Raw genomic sequence first — 21,097 nt, forward strand, 5'->3', positions numbered from 1 at the left:
TGTTAGTGGTGGTTTTTTAATATCATGGCTAGACTGGTATTCAAAATAAACATTACTTGGGCTTAAGGAAAACACTTATGATTAAGTTGTTAAAATATTTTGACAGTTTGCTTTAGGTATAGTCTGAGCTCAAATTTTACAAGTTGGAAACTTCCTGTGTTTTTCTTTCATTCTGTTTTAGTTATAAATGCAGGACAAACATTTCACTCTCACTCCCTGATTTAGTTCAGACAGACTGATCTAGTTTATTTTGTGAAGTGATACAAAAAATGAAATTCCTCATTTTTAGGGATGATCTGGTGACAGCATCAAAAGCTTCTAAGTTTGTCACAGAACAGAATCCTGTGAAGCTGGTAGCTGAAGACTTAAACCCAAAATGACTTGTTTGCCTCCTCAATTCAGGTCTTGTCACCACTGGCAAGATTAGTTCAATATGCCCGAAGTTCAGCCGCACATTTCTGGACCTTCACCAGGTGAGCATTTGTTCCTGGAGAGAGACAAGGAGAAAGAGTCCAAGGAGCTCCCATTGGCATTAAACTTAAAAGTATCTGAAGTCATGAGTTGTTAGCTGGCTTCTTTCAGCAGCTTTGGATGAAGAATTTGATGATCCACTTTACTCTGTTCAGCAGGTGTCACAGTGCTAGGATGAATTGACATGCTAGTTATATTTAATTGCTGTTTAGTTTTTAAAGTGTGTTCATTTCAGTTATATCCAGAAAAATTACTCTCACCAGTGTGTCTCTCTCATGAATAGATTGATTCCTTGATTATTATTTTTTTGTCTATTTTATTTTTGTTACCTATTAAAACTTTGTGTCTCTTCATGGTCTTTATCTAGTGTTTTACTGTTGAGTACAGTTAAATCTGGTTACAAGACAATAGCTTAATTAGCTGCGGCATTCTCCTACTAACCTCTTCCACTGAAACTTGTAAACAGTTTTGCTTTTTAAATTATAAGGTTCCTGCAGACTTCTTATAAACAAAAAAAATAATCCCAAAACATTAATACAACAAACGCTGCATGAGCCTTAATGAGAGATTTCCCAATCAAAAATGTCAAACAGAATACGTCTTTAAGTGAAATGAGTCATAATATCAGAAACTCATCAAATTGAGCCTGCTGTTTGAAGAAAGATGAATTTACAGGGTATACCTTCATGGGGGTGAGGTTATTATAAAGGAACATTCCTTCTAAAATAAAGAAAAAAACTGTGTGGAAGGTAGTGAACATTGATACTTATATTAGCTTCTTTAATAGAGTAGTTTTAAACAAGTTGCGTGTTTTTTTCCTCTTTCTGTAGGATATCGCTCCTTTAACTGGCATTCCAGAGGAGCACATAAAAACCAGAAAAGTTCAGATTTTTGTCCCAGCACGTAATGCCATGCAGGCCGGTGTCAACAACACGAAGAAATGGAAGCTAGAATTTGATACCAGAGAGCGCTGGGAAAATCCTTTAATGGGCTGGGCATCTACGTGAGTCTGATTTTGAAATGATTTCTCCTCTCATATCTGCGCAGATTTGACTTTGAAATGTCCTTTGTATCTGTAAATCTGTGTATTTAACCATAATTATAATAAATGGTTGATGGGTCACAGTGATCATGATGAAATTTTAAACATAACAGTACGTGTGCTGCTCTCTCTGTTAGCATAAATAGGTTTAGAAACAGATTTAGATTGCATTGCTCCAGGCTAGAAGAGGCTGGAAAAAAATCTTCAATTTCCTTCCCCACCTAATTTAAGTGTATGACTCAAAAATTATGTTTACATGTGCAATGTAGTAGCAAGTTGCAGTCTCACTATAGTTGAGGGTCATTAATTACATCTGGTCCTAAACCCCTCTGAATGGTCCATTTTAATTAGCCAGAACTTCAGATAAATGTATCTAGTTCATGAGCAGTCTTTTAAAAATATTTCTTCTTAAGTATTTACATCACTTTACTCACTTTTCAAAATTATGGCCTATTGCTTGGTTTGGTATGCTTTAAGATGTTTTGTTGACTTGATGAAATAAAAATTGTAGCAGTGATAACTGTACACTATCACCTGCTAAACAGTCTAGTCCCTGTTTTGAGCCTGCAGAATTTTTATAGCATTTCACAGCCACTTGAATCAGTGGTTTCAAATTTCATAATTTATGAGAATTTGGCACACTTCTCCTAACATCACTGTAAATTGCCACTGAAATATCATTTGCTACAGACCTATTCTGAAAAGTTAACATTTACACATTGTCAGCAAAACTTGTTTCAATATCTCACCCATTCCAGAATTTTTTTTTGAAACATTGGAAAGAGCACAGTCCACATTAAAGTTTCCCCTAGCAATTATTTTATGTTACATTAGAGCTTAGTACAAAAGCGACTGAAACCAAACCCTTAATTACCTTTGTCCTGTGTGTTTAAAAAAACACACCTTAAAGTTGAAATAGTGTAGATTATGTTTATTGTTTTAGCTCTTTAATATTCTAAATCCAATCACAAAATATATGCATAATTTTAAAAATAGTCAATTTTAAAATGTGTTTTTATTTGAAAATTAACCCTGAGCTCAGGTCTGTTTGCTGTGTTCCATTTCCTGTACACTAGCTGATACGACCGAAATCTGTATCAGCTCCCTGATGCCCAGTGTAGCAGGAAAAATACTGAATTCAGAAGTGAGCTCTTAGGTGGTAGGAGAAGGAAAGAGTAATTACTATTTTAATACAAATGATTTTGAACGGTTAAGCCTATGAATGTAGTCTATTAATGATTTTCCATCTTAAACATCCTCAGATTCCATGTTTTTCACCTGTTGGGCTCTAATAATTTTAAACCAGTTTTTAAGAGCATCAGGCTCTAATAATAATGTAATAAAATATGATTAGGCTGATTTCTGTACTGTACATAACCATTGAATTGTCATCAAATGTTTCAGAGTGGTAGCCATGTTAGTCTGTATCAGCAAAAAGAACGAGGAGTACTTGTGGTACCTTAGAGACCAACAAATTTATTTGGGCATAAGCTTTTGTGGGCTAAAGCCCACTTCATCAGATGCATGCAGTGGAAAATAGAGTAGGAAGATATATATCTAAAAATACACCCACACACACGCATCCCACACACAGAGAACATGAAAAATTAGTTCTTGCCATACCAGCTCTGACAAGACTAATCAATTAAAGTGTGCTATTATCAGCAGGAGAAAAAAAAACTTTTGTGGTGATAATCAGGATGGCCCATTTCAAACAGTTGACAAGAAGGTGTGAGTAACAGTAGGGGGGAAATTAGCATGGGGAAATAGCTTTTACTTTGTATAATGACACATCCACTCCCCGTCCTTATTCAAGCCTAATTTAATGTTGTCCAGTTTGCAAATTAATTCCAGTTCTGCAGTTTCTCGTTGAAGTCTGTTTTTGAAGGGTTTTTTTATTGAAGAATTGTGATTTTTAGGTCTGTAATTGAGTGTCCAGGGAGGTTAAAGGGTTCTCCGACTAGTTTTTGAATGTTACAGTTCTTGATGTCTGATTTGTCTCTGTTTATTCTTTTGCGTAGGAACTGTCCAGTTTGACCAATGAACATGGCAGGGGGGCATTGCTGGCACATAATGGCATATATCACATTGGTATATGTGCAGGTGAACAAGCCTCTGATGGTATGGCTGATGTGACTAGGTCCTGTGATAGTGTCCCTTGAATAGATATGTGGACAGAGTTGGCAACAGGCTTTGTTGCAAGGATAGGTTCCTGGGTTAGTGCTTTTGTTGTGTGGTGTGTGATTGCTGGTGAGTATTTGTTTCAGGTCGGGGGGCTGTCTCTAAGCAAGGACTGGCCTGTCTCCCAAGATCTGTGAAAGTGAGGGATCGTCCTTCAGGATAGGTTGTAGATCCTTGATGATGCGCTAGAGAGGTTTTAGTTGGAGGCTGAAGGTGATGGCTAGTGGTGTTCTGTTACTTTTTTTGTTGGGCCTGTCCTCTAGTAGGTGACTTTTGGGTACTCTTCTGGCTCTGTCACTCTGTTTCTTCACTTCAGCAGGTGAGTATTGTAGTTTTAAGAATGCTTGATAGAGATCTTGTAGGTGTTTGTCTGAGGAATTGGAGCAAATGCTGTTGTATCGTAGAGCTTGGCTGTAGACAATGGATCGTGTGGTGTGGTCTGGATGGAAGCTGGAGGCATGTAGCTAAGTGTAGCGGTCAGTAGGTTTCCAGTATAGGTTGGTGTTTATGTGACCATTGCTTATTAGCACTGTAGTGTCCAGGAAGTGGATCTCTTGTGTGAACTGGTCCAGGCTGAGGTTGATGGTGGGATGGAAATTGTTTGAAATCATGGTGGAATCCCTCAAGGGCTTCTTTTCTATGGGTCCAGATGATGAAGATGTTGTCAGTGTAGTGCAGCTAAGAGTACAGCCAAGAGGAAACCCCTATTGCAGTTCTTGCCGTTCAGCCTTTGGCTTTCTCAGTGATCCACCTCCCACTTTCTTAAGCACTTGCTGTCTCAGAAAGGCAGGACGCCATATTAGGTTTTGTGCTCCAGTAGTGTTACCCCAAATTTCTTCCTGGAATTGCTGTTAAATTTGCAGGTTAATCGATTACCATGTAGCTTTATTCCTTTGTCGTCAGTGCTCTAGACTGAATTTTTATAGCTGCTAAGTGGACTGATAGTTTTTACTATGGCTGGACCCACTTATTTCAAAAATCATTTTGCCACTTTGTGACTTTCAGAAATGAGACTAAGACAACTGATCTACAAGTAACAATTAGCTTATGGTCTGGGGCTTCTGAACTCTATTCGTTTAGTTCAGAGGGCTTCTGGACTTGTTTTATTAGGGTACAGATGGCTTCTGTTGCATTTAAATGCTGCTCTGGAAACACTTGAATGTGGAGATCATCACAAACATAACTGTGTCAATTTTCAGGCAGTGCTAGATGCCAGGTTTGTTCAGGTATTCTCTAAGTATTCCTGGCCTACTTGCTGTGAAGTCCTGCTTTCCCTTCTGCAATAATGTAGATTCACAAAGCAAATAGGTTAAAGACAGGCTCCTTGTCTCTTTACATTGTTCAGTATTTACATCTTTCACCTTTTCAATCCCTCAAAATCCGTCTTCCTTTTTCAAACAGTTTTAGAATTAAAAGGTTTTCATAGAGCACTGGATGGTTATGTCATAGGCATATGCTTAGGAACTTACATAGTTACAATTTTAAAATATCAGTTTCTGAAAATAAAATCAAAAGTTTAACACAGATTATTTGTTTGAAATACAAAGAAAAATCTTCCCATGGGAAAATCTTTTAATATTGAAATTAAATCCTAACTTAAAAGTAAAAGGACTCAGGTGGCTCTGATTTATTTGAAGATGATGCATTTTCTTCATGATGTCTTTAAAAATGTATACATAAAGTGACATTAGGTTAGACTGTGAGGTGCAAACATTATTATACAAAATGCTTAGTGTTACACTTCAAATATATATTAATATTTTGTTTTACATCTTACAGTGCTGATCCTTTGTCCAACGTGGTTCTAGCTTTCTCTACTAAAGAAGATGCTATTGCCTTTGCTGAAAAAAATGGTATGTATTTAAGAATTCTAGGTCATGGCAGTATTTGTGTTTGAGTCTGTTTTGTTTAGATAATCTTTACTTTACCATTTGGGAAGAAAAGTTACATTTAATAAAGTAAGCAATAGTGTTTTGAAGCTAACATTCTTTAAGTGCCAGTTTTAATTTTGATAATTACATATTAAAAATCCCTCTTTAATTATGTAGTTACCTCATAGTCAGTAGCAGCTCTGAAAACTTTCGGTTGTTATGTATGCCTGCTTATGAATTTGGGAGATACAATCCCAATCACATGCTATCAAATCCTATTCTTGACTCTGCTGTGTCTGATCTTGTGCGAGTCACTTAACCTCTCCCTCAGTGTCCACATCTTTGAGATGTTTATTTCACTCTGGAATTGAGAGGCTCAGTTCATGTTATGTGTGAGGCAATTAATTTCTGTTTGTTAGAAGGCACTAAAAATGCAAGTATATTAGTAGTAGTCATTTTTAATTTTGATTTGGCAGTCTAATGGACTGCTCATATGCATTAATATAAGCACATGCTTAAGTCTCTAAAGGATTTGGGCCTTAATCTTCTAACAGGCCATTAGAAGTACTATATATACAATAAGCAGTCTACAGTTTGTTAAATAACTTTTCAGACATTTTTCTAACAATGTCCTTTGCAAGTGGAATTTGCAACTGCACAAGGAATTTGCTCCATTACTCCAGCTTTCCCACACAGCTCTGCCAATGAACTTCATCTTGGCCTACAAACGATTACTATTTCCAGTCCTAGGCACCTCATGAGTAGGGAGTGCCTGTCAGATCAAATTGATGCCAAATTATGTGGTATTTATGCTGTGTGCACACATGCAGGGAACTAGGAGAAGCCCTTCAAAGAGATTTTCACTTAATTCCTGTCACTACAGGTCATAACTTGTATCTCGAGAGGTGAAAGGCTAGGGTATTAAACCACAATGTTGCCTAATCTTTCTCCGTTCAATGTATTTCTGAATTTAGAGTGGTCACAGTTCAATTAAAAATAAACTGAATTAATTACCCTCAAAAAATATGCCTGTTTCCATTGGGATACACAAATTACCATTTCAGAAAAAGTTAAAGAATGCAGTAGTTTTCATTCAGTCATCACAGCACCTTCATCTCCCTCAAAGGCTGCAAGGTATCCAGTGCTGTATGTATAAAGTATTGGATAAAAGATGATAAGCAAAGCAGGAAATCAGGAGAACCCAGAGCTGCCTTAATGATAGCACTTCTGTTCCACTGCCAGGTTTTCAGCTTAATAGGTGCAAAACCTAATAGGGGAACACATACTTAATCATCTTGTTAGAATGAAAGTCAGGCTTAAACCCGTCTCCTTGCACGTGCCTAGTCTCCACTCTCCCCCTGACCTTTTAATCTGCGAACTTGAGTATGATGCCTGATGTTTACTACCGCTCAGTGTGGAGGACTGTGCCTACCAATTTCCTTATTTGTGCCTCAGTGGCAGTGGTGCTGATTCAGCCTTTAGCAGCATGTAGGGAATTGCAGGATCAAGGCATAAAGCCTTGTCTAAACACAGAAGCTGCACCAGTTTAACTAGGGGTGTGATTTTTAAAAAAACGGTTTAGTTAAAACAGTACAAACCTCCTATATCTATTTAATACCAGTTTGCACTAATACACTTCCCAATGCCAGTAAAATCAATATAAGCTAGGGTAAAATCAATAGAAAGTGTATGTTCGTACTGGCTTAAGTGATTTGATTTTAACATCACACCTTTAGTTAAAGTGGTGCAATTTTATGTGTAGCCCTTATGCCTTCAGACCTTATTAGTTGAGGATCTTAAAACAGGCAGACCTGGAAACTTAAGTTATTTTATAAAATAAAAAAAAAAAAAATCCCCTCTCACCCCTATGGGTGCACTGTCCCCGCTGTTGTTCTGCATAGGCTTAAACCTCCTCAGCCAGATAATCACAAGGACTGGATACGGGTACAGGTTCAGGAGTGGAACTACCATCAGCCACCTCCTCTACATGGATGACATCAAGCTGTATGCTAAGAATGAACGAGACATCGACTCGCTAATCCACCTGACGCGGATCTACAGTGAGGATATCGGGATGTCATTCGGACTGGAGAAGTGTGGCCGGAGGGTAGTGAAGAGAGGGAAGGTAGTCAAGACTGATGGGGTGGAACTACCAGCGGGCCACATAGCAGACATACAGACCAGCTACAAGTACCTTGGCATCCCACAGTCACATGGAAACCACGATGAGGAGGCAAGGAAGACAGCAACATCCAAGTATCACCAAAGGATAAGACAGGTCCTGAAGAGCCAGCTCAGTGGGAAGAACAAGATCCACGCCATCAACAGATACGCCCTGCCGGTCATCAGATACCCTGCCGGTATAGTGAGCTGGCCAAAGGAGGACATGGAGGCTGCCGATGTGAAGACCCGGAAGCTCCTCACAATGCACGGAGGTTTCCACCCCAAGTCCAACACCCAGAGACTGTATACCAGCCGGAAAGAAGGCGGGCGGGGCTTGGTGAGCGTCAAAGCCACTGTCCTGGATGAAACCCGGAACATCCAGGAGTACATCAGTAAGATGGCCCCCAAAGATGAGCTGCTGAGAGAATGCCTGAGGCAGCAGCAGACATGGGAGGAAGACCAAGCAGAAGAAGTGCCATGGCAAGACAAGACCCTGCATGGGATGTACCATCGACAGATAGCTGAGGTGGCTGACATTGGGAAATCCTACCAGTGGCTGGAAAGGGCTGGACTAAAAGACAGCACTGAGGCACTGATCATAGCAGCACAGGAACAGGCACTGAGCACCAGATCCATTGAAGCAGGGGTCTACCACACTAGAGAGGACCCAAGGTGCAGACTGTGCAGAGAGGCCTCAGAGACAGTCCAACACATAGTGGCAGGATGTAAGATGCAGGCAGGAACAGCATACACTGAACGGCACAACCAAGTGGCTGGCATTGTGTACAGGAACATCTGCACAGCGTATGGGCTAGACCCTCCCAAGACCAGATGGGAGATTCCACAGAAGGTTGTGGAGAATAGCAGGGCTAAGATTCTGTGGGACTTCCAGATCCAGACGGACAGGCAGGTACTGGCCAATCAACCAGACATCGTGGTAATAGACAAGGAGCAGAAGACAGCGGTGGTGATAGATATAGCAGTGCCAAGTGACAGCAACATCAGGAAGAAGGAATATGAGAAGCTGGAGAAGTACCAGGGCTTGAAAGAGGAACTAGAGAGGATGTGGAAAGTGAAGGCCAAAGTGGTCCCAGTGGTGGTAGGAGCACTCGGGGCTGTGACTCCTAAGCTGGGTGAGTGGCTCCAACAGATCCCAGGAACAACATCAGAGCTCTCTGTCCAGAAGAGTGCAGTGCTAGGAACAGCTAAGATACTGCGCAGAACCCTCAAACTCCCAGGCCTCTGGTAGAGGACCCGAGGTTGAGGAAGACACATACCACCCATAGGGGTGAGAGGGGGATTTTTTTTATTTTTTATATATATATATAGTGTGTGTATATTTATAAAAAAAATAAATTAGGGAACTGACTATGTACCCAAGTTTATAATTTAATTTACTAGAGTAATTGCCACAAATTGTTGGTCTGAACACTAGTTTTGGTTCAGCTTAAAAAAATCTGAGGCGATTCAGCAGATATCTCTTCTCTTAACAAGTATTTATGAATGCGTTTTTTAAAATAGAATGAAATACTGTCATGGAGTTGGAGGGGAGACAAGGCCCTGCACTCCCCAGCTTCCTGTGATTGATTGATTGATCTCAGCCAACCAGTAAAACAGAAGGTTTATTTAGACAACAGGAACGCAGTCCAAGACAGGTCTTGCATGTACAGACAACAGGACCCCCTGAGTCAGGTCCATCTTGGGGGGTCAGAGGAGGCCAGGAGGTCTGTCTGGCCTTCCCTTCATTTTCCCAGCCAGCTCCAAACTGAAACTCTTCAGCCCCTCTTCTGCCTTTGTCCCTTTCCCGGGTCAGGAGGTCACCTGATCTTTGTTCTCCAACACCTTCAGTTGGCACCTTTGCAGAGGAGGGGCCCAGGCTATCAGGAGACAGAGTGTTGGCCATTCTCTTTGCACATCCTTGCACACCCCTTCCCTCTAGGGTTCTGCAACAATCGCACAGCCTTATCCCACCACCTAGTTACTTAAGAAATGCATAGGGGAAACTGAGGCACCCACACACTATTTAGAGAAAATACTGAGACCATTCCCACTTCGTCTCAGTTGTGTATCTCAAATATATCTTACATATAGGATAAGAGATGCTTAGAGCAAATGCAAGACTGGGATTCGCTCAAAGGAGCTTTGCACCGAAGTGTATTTTCTATTCTCTCTGAATGGCACAAAGCTAACTGTATGTATACATTAATACTGCCATGTTATAAATGTTAAAAAGGTTCAGAAGTATTTGTTAGTATTTTGGGGTTTTTTAATTTTCTTTTTTAATTTAACTTTAAGGAGGAAATTTACCCTTTCATTGGCATCAGTGAAACTTCTGCTTCTGTAAATTTCTAACTTAAAAATGGAAGTATTTCAACTGTTTACTGATTGAGTGAAATCATGTTGCAGAAAGGGAGCCCAAACTTCATAATACCAAGCATTGTATGGGCAACTTTCCAGATACCTGATCTGTATGTTGATTTACATAAACAGTATTGTCCCTATCTCCACTTTTCTGACCTTTTTAGCATTTCCCTTGCAGAACTATCATATTACTTGTCTTTTAATGTTTTATTCCTTTCTCTCTTATCCCTGTTTTATTCTGTGTGTGTGTGTGTGTGTGTGTATATATAACATACACACAGACATACACACTTTTCTTTTTACTCCTTTCTATCTAGCTTTGATTACTTATTCTTTTTACTCCTTTCTATCTACCTTTGATTATTTATACTTCTTTTTCATAGCCTGTTTTTTCCCTCTTTCTCCTTTGCCTTGCAAAGTCTCCCTTCTCTGCAGATTTTTCTCCCACCCCCTTTCCCTAGGTCTCCTTTATCTTTCCTCACATCACCCAGTCTCTCCTTCCCTCCCTAATTTGTAATTTCCCCTCTTGCTGAATTCCCCCCAGCCACCCTCAAAGGGCACATGCATTCCCAAAGTCTTGGTGTCTCAGTCTGATGTAAGGTATAGAGATGTGGATCCATGAGATTAAGGCCACGTCTAGACTACGCGCCGTATCGGCGCGTTAAAATCGATTGCTCGGGGATCGATATATCGCGTCTAATCTAGACGGGATATATCGATCCCTGAGTGCGCTTATATCGATTCCGGAACTCCACCAACCCCAACGGAGTTCCGGAATCGACATGGCGAGCCGCGGACATCGATCCCGCGCGGTGAGGACGGGTGAGTAAATCGATTTTAGATATTCGACTTCAGCTACGTTATTCACGTAGCTGAAATTGCGTATCTAAAATCGATTTTACCCCGTAGTGTAGACCAGCCCTATGGGACTATATACCTCACAGTCAGTGCTCCTCTTTGTGCTTTCCCACTGAAATAATGCCCCAGGAAGGAGCAGTGAAAGTTGAAATATACAATATCTGAGATCTGACAAACCTCAGAACAGGCGTAGGTCACATTTAGGGCTTCTCTATGTTATAGCATCATTTTCTACTGCTGATTACAAAAGAATAAGTACCTACATATTATATATCAGAGGTGTTTATATTTCTTTTCTGTTAAATATTTAAAGTTTTAATTTACATTTCTTTGTTCCTTTGCTCCATATTATAAGCTGTGTGTGTATTGTTTAGAATTCTCTGCATGTTTTTCCCCAGGCTGGAGCTATGATGTTCAAGAGAGGAGGATTCCAAAGCCTAAATCCAAGTCTTACGGTGAAAACTTTTCTTGGAACAAAAGAACAAGGGTGTCCACGAAATAGGTTGGCATTGGCTATCTCTCTGTCTGACTGTGAATAAAGTCAGCTGTGCTGTATTTATAGTCTATGTATAATACATCTCTTAATCTCCTAATAAATTTGACCTTTAAACTACAGATGCATCTTGTGGTGTCTATTTAAAATGTTTTTGATGTCTCCAATTGAACCTGTTACAGCCTTCCCTTTATAGAGAGGAGATTTGGAGTGTTCATACCTCTAGGAAATTGCTGTACTCGGAATCCATTAAAAGGAATGTTTGAAATCAGCTGTAACAATAAGGATTGTGGCTTGCCTTTCATAGTAATTTTATAGTTCAATAAGTTGTTTAAAATCACCACCCTTTAATGTAGAAGTTCTGTTAACAGGAACTCCTCTGTTTTTGTCGTCATTGTGTGCAGGAGAAATTCATCAGTCTGACAGCATGGTATGGCATGCAGAAGTCAGTATCTGCTTATTATTTAAGTTGTTTGGTGGAACTGCATGTACTATAAGCTCCTTTCAATCCAAATTAATACTGCGCTGTAAATGTGACTTCCTAGAAGCATTCATAATCTGAGTAACAAGCTAGCATTGTGTGATTGTGTTTAAAAATATTGTATATTCCTGTGAATTTGAGCTGCAGTCTCAAAGATCAAGATAGTAAGCCCTCCTGTTTGATATACCTTCAAAGTACAACTAGATGGGAAATTTTAATACTTAACTCATACTTACAAATTAAATCAGAGTAGTAAGGTAGCAGCTATAAGGTGCTCTTGTAACATTAAATATATGCTAATATACCTATTTTATCACACCTAAATTTTACGTTAATAATATAGAAAGCAAATACTTACCTAAACTGAGGGTTCCATAAAAATACTACACGTTTCATCAGCCTTACTGGTAAAACATGTAACCCAGCGCTGTCATGGTGCATTATTTAATTATTGGAACATTTTGTCATGTAGAAATCTATATTTGTAGTCTTTGACTTACCAGTGTCTTTTATTTGCCCTTTATTATTTTTCAGTAATTTTGTAATTGACAAATTGAGACATCAGCAGATAGTCGCTGATGAGACTTATAAATGTTGGTATAAAACTTGTGTGCAACAAAATAGTTTACCCTGAGTCCCACAAAAGAGTGTTCAAACAAGTTCTATTTTTCAGATGGCTGCTGCTATTTAAAGGACAAGACTCTTGAAAATGGTTCAATTGCAATCCATTTGTACACTGACCAAAGGAAAGCACAAACGTCTAGGGTGACTCAGACTCCATGATATTCTTGTAATGTCCCTATTTCACAAAGGTGTCCCAGTGTGCTGGCTGACATTTATTTAAACCATTGTTTTTTACCCAATTTCAGTATAATCAACTGGCTGGCTCATGTTGCTGCCTTCTAAACACAGAAAGCACTCATGTTCCAGCCACAGCGTAGTTCATTATCTTACTATTGCATTGTGCATGGAATGATGTGCAGTGACATCTGAGTTACTCCAGAAATCCCAGTGTGCACCAAACTGGAGTTTTGAACAGCCCAGATTCCATTGTGTCGCTACATCTTTCAACCCGACTAGCACTCTGTCCTCCACCAAGGAGACACTGGTAATAAAATCCATCCAATAGAATCTTTTGGTTTCCTTTCACAAGCCATGAACAGCAAGATCCAGCCTCCATGTAGTAGACCTGGGGCTCCTGCTTCAACCCTTTGTCAGTACACTCCAGCCATCATGGGCTAGATTTTTTTTTTTTTTTGTGCCTAAAATATGCAGATTGGCACCTATTGGGGTTTCACCTGGTTTTGATGAAGTCTTCAGTCATTCTGAAGCCCAGACCCTATCCATTTTCTCCAGTCATTCCCTGCTTTCTTTTCCTGCATTTGGTTGCAAGCCATTAAAAGTTACAGAGCTTAAGTGTCTCAGGAACAAAGACACTGACCGTGGTGGGAAGCCAGTTATTGGCTGAGCCTGCCACTATACCATCACTCCTTACATTCAACTCAACAACATTTCTCTGTATAGAACACAATAACTTTTCAGTGCCACATTTGATCAATTTGAAAATGTCAGGGAATGTTCCAGGCATCAAGGACCAGAACCGTATATTTTGGAGAAAAAGGAGGAAAAAGGGGTGGGGGGGGGGGGCATATGAAGAGACTGCTCTTAGCAAAGCAACAACTTCAGGCACATCTTGTAATTGTCAATAGATCAGACTTGTTCCTGGCACCCATTAATGCCTTTCAGCATAACAATACTCCTTAAAATAGTGTTTGACATGTTGACATCCTGACTGACTTATCATGCAGCCACAAAATAGAATCATGGCTTTTGGGGGAAGGGGGAATGGAGGTGTGCACACAGCCCCATCATGGAGGGGCAAAATGTGGGTTCCTAGTATGGGGGGATGGGGAATAGGACACACATACCCCCTGGTGGGAAGAGATTGGAAAACCTTCGTATGGGGTGGAGGAACAAAATGGCCCTTGCATTGGGGGAAGGTGTGAATTGTGAGGAGGAAGTGGTGGGGCAGATAGTTCCTGGCATGGTGAAGGGGGGAATAAGGGTGTAAACAGAGCCCCTTTTAAAGGGGCAGAATGGGGGACCCTTGAATGGATATTGCAGAATAAGGTCACAGAGCCCCTACTATGAAGAGAATGGGGGACAGAAGGACCACACAGACCCTGACATTGGGGAGAGGGAATGGGGCACAGAACTCTGGTAGGAAGGAGGATGGGGGGAGAATAATGGGGTGGCACCCAGAGCCCTTGCATTGGAGGAGGTTTGGGGACCCTGGAATAGGAGAAGGGCTTATGGGGGCTCAAAGAATCCCTGCTGGTGGAGACTGGAGGGACCAGGAAGAAGGGGGATTACACAGCCTATCATGGGCAGGAGAGGAAAATGGGCACACAGAGCCTCTGCTATGCAGGGCATAGAGCAAAGTGAGTGGTGAATTATCTGTAACTTGTAATCAAGGACTTCTAGGACTTAGCCAGAGGTGGTGGGCCTATTGCAGGAGTGTGGTGGGTGAGGTTCTGTGGCCTGTGATGTGCAGGAGGTCATGATGGTCTCTTCTGGCCTTAAACTGACTCTGTGAGCATGCACATGGAATCCCTGGCAGAGGGCAGATTGAAGGAGTTGCAGGGAGACTCTGAAAACAGGATGGGAAGGTGGCACACACGGAACTTGTGTGGGAGGGGAATGAGGAATGCAAGGGGTCCCTGGTTTGTGCAATAAACTCAACCTTCAGGGTGTCTGCCCCCCTAATCATAGCTATACCCACTAAGGCCTTCAAGTTTATTGCTCTGCCATGTGGGACATAAATTTATTTTCAAAATCAAATTGGATATAGGAGCCTCATAGAAAGAACTAAGCACAATCATAATGTTAGAGATAGGAAACACCTTTTAGATAATTGGCTCCATCCCCTTGCTAGTGCAACATCGAAGATGGTTTGCTGTACGATTCCAGGTTTGACCTCAAATTGCACCAGATTACATGAATATGGCACCAAATTGATGCTAAAACAATGAAGAAAAGGATGCCAGTTCCAGCTGTCTCTGTATGAAGTGAATCTCTTCACTGAACTGTGCATTAATTGCTCCAGAAATTCTGGACTAGATAAAGACTAGATCTAAACAGGTTATGTGTCATACATCTGTAACTAACTGGGTAAAGTTGGGTATTCTCAACCAGGAGTGGTCATCAGTATGACCTGTGAAATCTCGAAACAGGCTTGGGGATTCCCAAGAACTACCTAGTTCCTTATCAAGCTGTGTCTCTAAGACAGACAGTATAATGGATTAGGCTTTCAGAAAAGTTAATTGTAAGTGGCATTTTTTGTTAAAAGTTGGTAAGTCTTTTAAAGATAATTAGGGTGTGCAGAATCCAAATATGGTTGTTACCAAGCTGTATGTTGTGTATAAAGACTTTTACAAAGAGGAAAAAGTAATACATGGGAATCGCTGAAGTGTAACTCTTTATTTTCTTTTCATTTAGGATTAACATACTTCAGTTTGATCTTAATGAGCTGTAGGATGTAAGTAAAGTGACCAAAATATTATACAACCATGAAAGATGTCTCTTATAACTTGAGCATTAGCATCTTGAAACAAAAGTATACACGCTTATTTAACTCTCAAATATAATACGTAATCTGAAAACATCTGTTTTAAACAGGTGAAAATATTTTCTTGATTAAACATTAAATAAGCATTTTTATATACACAAGTTAAGCACAGATGTTAAACATTGGTATATAGTGGTAGAGTGAATCAATATGTTATTAGGTCACTTAACTATGACACACCTACATAATACTACCCATAAGCACTAAGTGTTAGGTGCACTGACAGAGCCTTGTTCCAGTTCTCTGCGTTTGTATGGCCCTGGACAAACAAGTGCTGGCCTGCACTTGCATCATTGACTTCTGCACCCCATTGTGCAGCCACAGTATATTGCCTCCATGTAGTCTGCTGTGATTGGTGGCAGTGACATGAGCTGTGCCATCAGACCTCTGTCCTCCTGTTTTCCAATTCACTGTATTTGGAGGAGAAAGTATTGGATTTCGGCAGCGGGTGTGTCTCCAGCGAAAGAATAAGCACATCAGTGTCCCTGGCTGGAACAAGCACACTGTAGTTATACTTTGCACAGAGTGTAACATCGTTCTTGTCTACTTCTTCCTGAGGAGCGCACAGCTGATCAGTGTCAACTCTTGCTGCCGAGCAGCATATTTCGGCCTCATCTTGAAATCACCAGCCAGAATGACTATTTTATCGTGTGGTGCTTGAGTCATTAATTGCTCAGATAAAATATGGAGGACCTTGCAATATTTTTCTGGAAGCTCAATGAAATTCATCTAGTTACTTTGAAGAGGCTCATAGCTTCAGGTGGGACTTGAACATCTTGAGAGTTTTTGCCTGATACCATGCTTAATAGATTCCTTGTATTACTAGTATCTATTTTGTAGAAGACTGCTCCAGTCCTAAGTACTATTTTTTAAAATGTGCCTGCAAAGTCTCCAAATGTTTTGGCTCCAGATGGCTTTCCTATGGCTTGGGCCAAAGCCTCTGCATCTATCACAAGACAGCTTCTCCCAACGGGGGTATCTGTTGATGGGCAGTGGACATCATTCAGTACATCACTCAGTATTGCTTTTGTGCTGTTCTTAGGCTACCATTAATCTGTGCTAATGCCAAAGGGACAGGTATTAATTCATGTTTCAAAATCTGTTCTAAATTCACAGTTCTGCTGGCTTTGTATCCCTCAAGAAGAGACTGTCCATCACATAGCAGCTGGAGGAACATGTGCAGGTTATCTGAAACACAAGCAGCTGCACCATCCTCACTGACACTGAAACATTTGTAGCAAAGTATCTCCCCAAATTTTCAATGCAACCAGTGACAGAAATATATCTTCTTGAGGAGGGTAAATGGGGATGGCCATCTCCTCATCTTGGCCAAGAATCCATCGTTTGTGAGATGGGTAAAGATTTATACTTGGCTGTAACTAACAGTACATCTTTCAGCAGATGATCGTTCAGACAATGAAATGAACTGAAATAAATCCCCACTATGAGCTTGGAGATTTTCCTTGAATAGTGATCTATTTCAGGAGGTACCGGAATTCCAATGCCAGCTTCCTTTGCAAGATTGCAGTAATAATGCCAAACCTCAGATAGCTCCAAAACATGGCCTTGATTGGCTGCATGCTGAAGCGCATTTTGAAGAGAAAGCATTGCTGTGTCAGTAATTTTAGTGCCCTCACTCTTTTTCATCCCAGACCTCATAAACGGGATGTAACAAGTCAGGCGGTACTTGCCTTCAGCAGCTCTGAGGTCATTTACTCCAGCTAAATGAACACTCATGTTGTGGTCAGATACAGCTGCCTTCATTATCTGTTCACTCATCTTGAATGTACTTCCAGTTATGAGTCTCTGTTTAGAGTGCACTTCTTCACAAAACATGCAGCATCTCCAGTCCTAGCTTTCACAGAACTGACCTGTCTTATATTATGGACAGTGGTGTTTTTATTGGGATCCCTACAGCTTGCCACATGTGCTACATCAATTGCAGATGCTCTTGCTTTCTGTAACTTCTGATTTTTGCCTTTATCAGTGTATTGGGCATAGCACTATTAGTGCTACATGACTGACACCGAATAAAGGGTGAACTCAATCCTGCCATTGTCCTCTCTGTATTTGTGGCAAAATTTGCAGATGATACAAAACTACTCCAGATAGTTAATAAGACTGGGACTATTCAGTTTGGAAAAGAGACAACTAATGGGGGGTTATGATTGAGGTCTACACAATCATGACTGACGTGGAGAAAATAAATAAGGGAGTGTTATTTACTTCTCATAACACAAGAACTAGGGGTCACCAACTGAAATTAATAGGCAGTCAGTTTAAAACAAAACAAAGCAAGTATTTTTTCACACAATGCACATTCAACCTGTGGAACTCCTTGCCAAAGGATGTTGTGATGGCTAAGACTAATAACAGGGTTCAAAAAAGAACTAAATAAATTAATGGAGGATAGGTCCACCAATGGCTATTAGCCAGGATGGGCAGGGATGGTGTCCCTAGCCTCTGTTCGCCAGAAGCTGGGAATGGGCAATAGTGGATGGATCACTTGATGATAACCTGTTCTGTTCATTCCCTCTGGAGCACCTGGCATTGACCATTGTCGGAAGACAGGATAGTGGGCTAGATGGACCATTGGTCTGACCCAATATGGCTGTTTTGATGATCTTATGCCATCTTGCAGTTTCTTTCTAATTGCTGTTACCTCCCTTATTTTATGCAGTCCCTTTTCACATGCTTCACACACATCTTCTTTACTTGATTGTTGCCAAATAATGCAGGGCCTGTAGGAAACTGGCTTGGCTCTCTTGAGACTTACTACCGGTTCCATGATTTACCTACAACTGCAACTGATATGAGTATCATAAACTACAACTCCATCTAATCACTGTTGCTCTCTCTATTTGTAAAAAATATCACCACATAAGTATATAAGAATGCTCACATTAGGTCAGAACCAATGGGCCATCTAGCCCTGCATCTCATCTTCTGACAATAGCCAGTACCAGATGCTTCAGAGGGAGTGAGCAAAACAGGGCAATTATTGAGAGATCAAACCCCTGTCAACCAATCCCAGCTTCAGAGGTTCAGGGACAGCCATAGCATGTGGTGTCTTGGCTAAATAGATGGATAGACCTATCTTCCATAAACTTATCAATTCTTTTTTGAACCCAGTTATACTTTTGACCTTCACAATATCCCCTAGCAACGAGTTCCACAGTTGACAGTGCATTGTGTGAAGAAGTATTTCTTACATTTGTTTTAAACCTGCTGCCTATTAATTTAATTGGGTGACCCCTGGTTCTTGTATTATATGACTGCGTAAATATCACTTCCTTTTTCACTTTCTCTATCAGTCATGATTTCATAAACCTCCATCATAATCTTCCTCTGTGTAATCTCTTTATAAAGACTGTGACTATTCAGTTTAGAAATTTCTCATCATGTGGAAGCTAATCACTTTTGTTACCCTTCTCTGTACCTTTTCTAATTCTACTAGATCTTTTTTTGCAATGGGGCAAACAGAGCTGCACACAGTATTAAAATTGTGGGCATGCCATGGATTTATATAGTGGTATTATAATGTTTTTTTGTTTTATCTATCCCTTTCCTAATGGTAACTAACTATTTAGTTAGCTTTTTTGACTGCCACTGCACATTGATATGTTTTCAGAGAACTATCCATGATTATTCTAAGATCACTTTCTTGAGGGGGTAACATCTACCTTAGAACCCATCATTTTGTGTGTAGTCGGGATATTGTTTTCCAATGTGCATTACTTTGTACTGATCAACACTGAACTTCATCTGCCATTTTGTTGCCCAGTCACCCAGTTTTGTGAGATCTCTTTGTTACTCTTCATAGTCAGTTTTGTACCATCTGCAAACTTTGCCACCTCACTGTTTACCCCTTTTTCCAGATCATTTATGAATATATTTAACAGCATTGATCTCAGTACAGATTCTTGGGGGACCCCACTATTTACTTCTCTCCACTGTGAAAATTTACCTTTTATTCCTTTATACCTTTGTTTTCTGTCTTTTACCTAGTTACTAATCCATGAGAGGACCATCCCTCTTATCCCATGACTGCTTAGTTTGCTTAAGACACTTTGATGTGGTGCCTTGTCGCAGGATTTCTGAAAGCCCTAGAACGCCATATCCACTGGATCGTCCTTCTCCGCATGCTTGTTGATTCCCCCTCAAAGAATTCTAATAGATTGATGGGGCATGATTTCCCTTTACAAAAGCCATTTTGACTCTTCCGTAGTATATCATATTCATCTAGGTATGTGATGATTCTGTTTTTCACTATAGTTTTAACCAATTTGCCTGGTACTGAAATCAGGCTTTCTTGTGATTGCCAGGATTGTCTCTGGAGCCTTTTTAAAAAATTGGAGTTACTTTATCTATTCTCCAGTCATCTAGCACAGAAGCTGATTTAAGTGGTAGGTTGCATACAACACAGTTCATAGTTCTGGAATTTCATATCTGAGTTCCTCCAGAACTCTTGGGTGAATATCATCTGGTCCTGGTGACTTATTACTGTTTAATTTATCAATTTGTTCCAAAAACCTCTTCTATCAATGCCTCAATCTGGGACAGTTCCTCAGATCTGTAACCTAAAAAGAATTGCTCAGCTATGGAAATCTCCTTCACATCCTCTGCAGTAAAGACCAATGCAAAGAATTCATTTAGCTTCTCTGCAATAGCCTTTTCTTATTTGAGTGCTCCTTTAGCACCTGACTGAATCTGTAAATTCAGAGAATTGCTCCTTCAGTCACAGACATTGTAATACATGCAAATGCAGTAGCTGATACAGCTTAAGAGACAGATACAGCCGTGAAGAGAGGAAAATTAGAGCACTTGTTCTATCAAATGTCATAGTGCCATCATAAAGTCCCTTTTTGGGAGTCAGTCTTCCCATACCGCTTTTTGCTGTAATCCAATTAGATCTCCAAAAAATTAAGTGAAATTGAGGCAGGAGGTCAGACTAAATCATCTTAATGCCCCTTCTGGATGTAATTCCTAATGGCTTGTCCTTCACAGTGCTGTAGGCTTGTCTACCAGGGTACAATCTGTAAAGTGTTCTTGTATGTGGAGCTCTAACTGTCCTGTGTGGACCCTGCTGGTGTGAACTAAAAGGTTCACACTGATGTACTCCTGTTTCAAGGATAAAATGGAACAGTACCCAGAGGTAAATGAGACAAAGGATTTTGCTAGACTTTTGCCTGTGGGAAAGGGGGAAATCTGAAGTCTTTTGCAGACTGAGTTCCTCCGTTGGGAAACTCCACCCTCCTTCCACTTGTGGGGAAGTTGGAGAAGATTCAAAGGCAACCTGAGTCCTGCAGTGGGGATAGAGTGCCCTACTCCAAAGTTATTGGTTGTCTGGTGAGAGTCTTTAATGTCGCATGGACCCAGTTAAATGCCTGATTTGACAGAGTGGGACACAGGGCACATAGTGCCCCTCCCAATGTTAAATAAAGTGGCAACCTCCTGCCTAAATGCATACCATGTCTTGCACATTTTTCTACTCATTGTTTTTTGCAAGAGTGCTATTTGGACGAGTGGATGGTAACTTGCTACCTGT

General features: G+C 40.5%; 1 protein-coding gene and 1 long non-coding RNA gene across 3 annotated transcripts in view; both read left to right on the forward strand.

Annotated features, from left to right (window-relative positions):
- NDUFS4 (NADH:ubiquinone oxidoreductase subunit S4) overlaps positions 1–11,562 on the forward strand; it is a 66,884-nt gene extending 55,322 nt beyond the window's left edge. For both annotated transcript variants that reach the window (XM_032798923.2, XM_032798924.2), the window contains 3 exons: positions 1,302–1,474; positions 5,474–5,547; positions 11,346–11,562. In XM_032798923.2, coding sequence (XP_032654814.1) covers positions 1,302–1,474; positions 5,474–5,547; positions 11,346–11,449 — 351 coding nt within the window. In that variant the 3' untranslated portion in view covers positions 11,450–11,562. The remainder of the gene's footprint in view (positions 1–1,301; positions 1,475–5,473; positions 5,548–11,345) is intronic.
- A 51-nt stretch (positions 11,563–11,613) lies between these two features.
- The window catches only part of LOC142046970 (uncharacterized), a 34,936-nt gene continuing 25,452 nt past the window's right edge, over positions 11,614–21,097 (forward strand). Inside the window, exons 1-2 of the long non-coding RNA XR_012656081.1 lie at positions 11,614–11,870; positions 15,420–15,459. This is a non-coding gene — a long non-coding RNA (uncharacterized LOC142046970). The remainder of the gene's footprint in view (positions 11,871–15,419; positions 15,460–21,097) is intronic.

Source organism: Chelonoidis abingdonii, chromosome 6 (genome assembly GCF_003597395.2).
Source record: "Chelonoidis abingdonii isolate Lonesome George chromosome 6, CheloAbing_2.0, whole genome shotgun sequence".
NCBI lineage: Eukaryota > Metazoa > Chordata > Testudines > Testudinidae > Chelonoidis > Chelonoidis abingdonii.